Source organism: Sinocyclocheilus grahami, unplaced genomic scaffold (assembly GCF_001515645.1).
Source record: "Sinocyclocheilus grahami isolate Dianchi unplaced genomic scaffold, SAMN03320097.WGS_v1.1 scaffold568.1, whole genome shotgun sequence".
Lineage (NCBI taxonomy): Eukaryota > Metazoa > Chordata > Actinopteri > Cypriniformes > Cyprinidae > Sinocyclocheilus > Sinocyclocheilus grahami.
In genome coordinates this window covers 138,661-144,660 of record NW_015505747.1, presented here as the reverse complement: position 1 = coordinate 144,660, position 6,000 = coordinate 138,661, and the positions used below count along the sequence as shown (strand labels likewise).

The 6,000-nt window shown below is 40.2% G+C and overlaps 1 protein-coding gene across 3 annotated transcripts in view; it reads right to left on the bottom strand.

The window, feature by feature from the left end:
- The window catches only part of LOC107556440 (immunoglobulin superfamily member 3-like), a 29,313-nt gene that overhangs the window by 2,596 nt on the left and 20,717 nt on the right, over window positions 1–6,000 (bottom strand). For 2 of the 3 annotated variants that reach the window (XM_016239558.1, XM_016239561.1), the window contains exon 4: window positions 1,739–2,390. In XM_016239558.1, coding sequence (XP_016095044.1) covers window positions 1,900–2,390 — 491 coding nt within the window. In that variant the 3' untranslated portion in view covers window positions 1,739–1,899. Of the gene's footprint in view, window positions 1–1,738; window positions 2,391–6,000 lie in introns of those variants that run through there. The other variant, XM_016239559.1, reaches the window with a different exon arrangement.

Genomic DNA, 6,000 nt, shown 5'->3' with positions numbered 1-6,000 from the left:
GAGACCCCGATGAGGATGACGAGCATGCAGATGAGCTTCCCTGAGACGGTTTCTGACAGTTTGTGCAGAAATTCTTTGGTTATGCAAACCGATTGTTGCAGCAGCTGTCTGGGTGGTTGGTCTCAGACAATCTTGGAGGTGAAGATGCTGGATGTGGAGGTCCTGGGCTGGTGTGGTTACACGTGGTCTTCGTTTGTGAGGCCGGTTGGATGTACTGCCAAATTCTCTGAAACACCTTTGGAGACGGCTTATGGTAGAGAAATGAACATTCAATTCACGGGCAACAGCTCTGGTGAACATTCCTGCAGTCAGCAGGCCAATTGCACGCTCCCTCAAAACTTGCGGCATCTGTGGCATTGTGCTGTGTGATAAAACTGCACATTTTAGAGTGGCCTTTTATTGTGGCCAGCCTAAGGCACACCTGTGCAATAATCATGCTGTCTAATCAGCATCTTGATATGTCACACCTGTGAGGTGGTTGGATTATCTCGGCAAAGGAGAAGTGCTCACTAACAGATTTAGACAGATTTGTGAACAATATTTGAGAGAAATAGGCCTTTTGTGTACATAGAAAAAGTCTTAGATCTTTGAGTTCAGCGCATGAAAAATGGGGGCAAAAACAAAAGTGTTGCGTTTATAATTTTGTTCCGTGTATTTAACTACAATACAGTTATTTTAAATTGTAATAACATAATTGCACAATATTACTGTTACTGTCTGATCAAATAAATGCAGCCTTGGTGATCATAAAAGACTTCTGTCTTTTAAAAACCTTTAAAAAAGATCCTACCCACCACAAACCTTTGAAAAGTAAATAAAAAAAATAAACATAAAACTACACTGAATACAATGCGAAAAAATAACAATACCTGCACTTTGACAGTATTAGCAATATCAAATGTGCTGTTAAAAAGATTGGTTGGGGGGGATATGGACTGGGGAATTAGACTGACTTGACTGAGAAACACTCAGTTTTTTTTCTTCTCCGAAACACAGGAAAAAGCAGCTTATCTTAGTGTATATTATGAATATTGGTTCATTATGGGCACCAACACGTCCATTAAACACTCTCTGTGTGTTGGTCAGGTTTTGTTTACATTACGATGACCAAATGTCTCCACAAGGACAGTAAAACCTAAAATCACCACACTGCAGGTCTCAGCCAGTGATCCCCAAGAGGAGAAAATCTTGAAAAACACACTAAATATCTTAATAATAAAAAAGGTGTGTGTGTGTGTGAGGGTTAAGTTTAGGGTTAGACGTGAGATAAATTATCATTCAAAAACAACAGCAGTCAATGGAAAGTCCCACCATGATAGAAAAACAAACGTGTGTGTGAGGTCAGTGAGGAGGTCTTCCTTTTGGGAGAGACATTGTTCAGTCCAGGGATTGAAGTCCAGAGGGACTAGATTTAATGAGCTCCAATTTTTGCTCTAATGACCCTCTCTCTACAACCCCCACCCCCTCCACCATCAATTCCCTCTTCATATTCTTCTCTTCTAATCGCTTTGGAGGATATTAACAACCTCTTCCTCGCACACTCCAGACCATTAGGAGGGCCTGCCTCAGCTGCACATACACGCCAATCATCTCAATTACTCTTATGAGCACAGAGAGGCCAATATCTTGTGAAACACACACATGCACACATGACAGATGAATGGGAGAGAGAAAGATCTAGTGAGGGTGAAAGTTGTGAAACTAGGCCACACTACAACATGGTGCATTATCAGTGATATCTTTATTTCTGTAGTGACAGTAAAGTGCGAGTTGTCTTAATTATGCTAATTTTTCGAGGCTGGCGAGTGACTCCAGCATTCAGCCATGAGCAAACATTACAAACCCAAACTTTAACGGGTGTCAGTGAAACTTATCTGCAATTTAGTGCCATCAAAACAGTCACAGTTGGTTCTTGCCCTCAGTCAAGCAGTCAGGTAGCCTACATGCACCTTTCCTGCGACGGTAGCCGTTTTTAGACTCACCAGGCTGCAGTACACTGATGCCCAGTGGGTTTGAGGTGCGGTTGGCCACCGTGCTCCAGGTGCCATCGTAATTCCTCCGATAAAGCAGGGCAGCACACTGGTACGTCCCGGCCTCCTTGCGTCCAGCTCGGGTGATGCTGAGGCGGAAGTTGGTGTTCGTAGGCGTACGATCCACCATGGTACGGGTGCCCAGGCCCAGCAGCTGGTCGCCCCACTGCAGAGTGCCGTCCCGCGTGAACGTCACCAAATCTCGGAACTCTCCGTCGCCCTCTGCTGGCTGGAAGCGCCATGTGACCGCAGCAGGAACGTTGGGATTGTGCCGTGGCTTCACGATGCACTGCAGGTCAAACGAGTCGCCAAACGTCACGCTGGGCGTACGGGAGGAGGCTGACACGAAGAAGAAAGATTCTGAAGCAAGAACAAATAAAGAGAGTATGCATAGTAATTAAAAATACTTGCAATGTCACAAAGCATTAATATAGAATTCAGTTCATGTGTTGACTCGCCCAATCAGAACTTACTATATCTTTTTTTTTAGGCTTTATATTATTCGTTTTTGAGTCTTTTGTTTTTAACATAAGCATAAAACCAGTTTCGACAATTCGAAACTGGTTTTGCAATTATAAAATGACAATGTACAGTTAAAAAAAATACAGGACAGTTATACAGCCAATTTGTTTGATATTTTTAGGCAGAAAACAAAAGAAAACTGGCAAAAACAAAATACAGAAATGCATGAAAATACAAAATAAATCAATAAAACTAAATAAAAGAAAAAATACAATACAGATGAAAAGTATAAACAGTTCAGTTTAAAACAATTACGTAGCACATAATTGAGATGAGAATATTAATGATGAATAGTCTCATTCTTTGTTTTGTGCTCATTAAGATAATAACTGCAGTAATAAGTAATATAATAATAATCATTATCAGCAGCAGTGGCAGCAGCATACAGTACATTTATTTAGCATTATCAAACCATTTTTCACTGAATTGACGAGGAAAAAAATATGTAAAAAATATAAATGAATGAATGATATAAAATGACTATGCTATAGCATTTTTGAGCATAGCACCCATCCCTAACTTCAATGTTTTACATATATATATAAAAAATAAATTAAATAAAGATTAAAGTGTGTGCACTGCAACAACGCTTGCACTTGTATGCCACTGCAGCACGATTGCAATACTGTTCAAGTACTTATTCTCTCCTGTGGAACCATCTTCTATTTTTGCTTGACAGTAAAAACAAAGTTCTGGTTAACTGCTAGCGCTGCCCCTCGGCTCAAGCCTGTCACACAAGTAAACATGATGAGGGAACTGCGGGTTACTTAATTGTGAATTCACAGCTGATACTGAGGAGTATGTGAATCTGCTAATGGGCATATAGTCAACAAGCCTATTCCCTGGCGAGCTGCTACTGGCACCCTTCAGCAGCAATTTACATCGCCATTGCTCATACTATACAAGATCATGGAAAAAATAAACTCATTACAAGGGAATGCCCTGGCTGTTTTGTCTTTCCATTTGAAAAGGAAGCAAATTTCTGCAAGAGATTTCTGGAACTCAAATAATTTTCCCAGTGGAAGGGGTAAAGCGTCATTTGGCTACTTCTGAGTGTTTGTGCTTGATATGGATGACAGCAGCTGGAGGCCATAAGGAGCCGGAGACAACGAGATCCATTTCCAGCCTACCTGCCAGTGCCCTAATGATGCCACGCTGCTGGGCTGTAACAGAGGGCAGGTTAACGCCACACCCGTCGGGCACAATCTTTGCCCAGATCTCAGTAGTAACATAGGGCCTGGCAGAGTTGAGAAAGTGAATTTCATTTGGAGAGCCTCTGTGTCCTTCAATTATGCAAACTATCTATTAAAGGAACAGGGCAGTAAAGTTAGATGTCTACATTATCAAACTACTCTGTCTGCATGCTAATGATCCTCAAAGACTTCCCTGGAGAAATCCCAGAGTTCAGCTGTTCACTAGGCTGGGAAAGGCTAGCAGGAGTTTGTTCTGTTTGGGAGGAAAGCGTGAGAATGGCACAGTTAATCTACTCTTTGTTATTTTGATCAAATTTGGACAAGGTGACCTGTAGCATGCCAACTCAATCCTGTGGGCAGCAACATCGGAGAGCAGCCAAAAGCAGATTACACACACATCCCGTGTTTACTGAGCACATGCAAACTAATCCTGCAAGTAAAAAACACAGGAAATACACTCTGCTGGATCCTTTTTTTAACATCTAATGAGCTCACTTTTGCTCAGATATTGAAAAAGAAAAGAAAAAAAAGCCTCAAAAATGGATTATCGGTGGATCTATAGCAGTGTTTCCTGCAAAGCTATTCAGCTGCTAAAACCACAGCTCTACAAAAAAAATAGTTGTGAGCTTGAAGTCAGAATTGAATGAATCACATAAAAAGACTGTGTATCACAATATAATGCCAAGAAAACACATCTTTCTCTTGTTGTCTTAGCTGCGATAAAAAGCAACATTAGGCTCAATTCTGGTGTGATTCAATTCAGGAGACTCACAAACTCAAGCGTTAAGATTTGAATCAGTCTGATGAATCCTTGACCAAATGATTCCATGAATATATCACTAATAACTCTCCTACACTGTCACTAACACTTATTTTCTTTCTGATCTGATACCAAATGTCATTAATGCTGTTATCAGTCCTAACACTGATAAAATGGGCAATAATTATGGGTATTTTGCTATTTCAAACAATACAAAAACTTATCAGCCTATAAAAAAGGTCACATTTAGCTTGGTTGTTATTTAATGGACTGAAATACTGTAACTCCAGATGAAGCTTCTTTTCTCTGTCATTACCTCAGGTTCTCAGCACATTCTTTGGTTAAATGTACCCATGTTCAGATGAGCGAAAGGAGAAATAGTTCTCATTCAAAACAAACATTTGCAAACATATCACTGTTTTCACTTTAAAGCTTATGATACGGAATATTAACACCATTTTAAACACATTATAAAATTTAAAAGGGAAGTTCACGCCTAAATGAAATGTATTCATTCTCATTATGTTTCTAAACCTGTATTATTTCTTTGACTTTCGTCTGAAGAACATAAAAAATATATTTTAAGAAATGTCTAAGTGTGTGTGTGTTTTTTTTTTGGTCATACAATTAAAGTCAGATGTAACCAAACTGTTTAGTTTCAAAATATCTTCTTTAATGTTTTGTAGAAGAAAGTACATCACGAAGATTGAGAGCAATATGAAGATGACAGATATCCCTTTAAAACATACACATTTATTACTAAAATAGTAAAAACGTAATAAAATGTTAAATGGATGATCAGACGTATAAAGAAAGAAAGGAAAAAAAAGAAAAATTGACAAGATGCTGGAAAATACAGGACAGGCCTGAGCATGTGTCCATAGATCTCCAAAGAATGATAGGACGCTTGAAGGAGTGATAAGAGAGAAATAAAGAGAGGAAGGCAGAGAGAGAACATTCGCATATCTTTCATATTTTGATGGATTCCAGTACTTTACTCTCTTGTAGACACATGACCAGTAATGTCTTTCTATCTATTCTGTGTTTGACTGCAGACTGCAGACAGCAGGGAGCCATGATCAATGCCATCTTCTCCAGAGAGCAGGACTGTAGGACACACGCTGAGCGTGATTCTTTACGGACACACCATCACCAGGACTTTCACATACACAATCTTTCTCACATTCCAACATTTTTCCCATTGTTACTTTGTGTGACCCACTGTACTGACCCACGGTTTTCAATATGTAATCAATGATCAGAGGAACTCTCATGGCATCTGAGGAAGTGGGTGGAGAAGCAGCGTGAGCTGACGTCTGAGAGGAGCGAGTCCAGGCAGAGCCAGACAGCCACAGCTGTAGTGTGTTTGATTATTCCAGACACACAGACATGCTCAGAAAAACATGTGGCATACACCCACCCTCACGCACAGTGGGAATAGAGATTTCAAATCTCACAGCCTGACACAAGGGGAGAGCTTCAGTCTGCCTCTGGA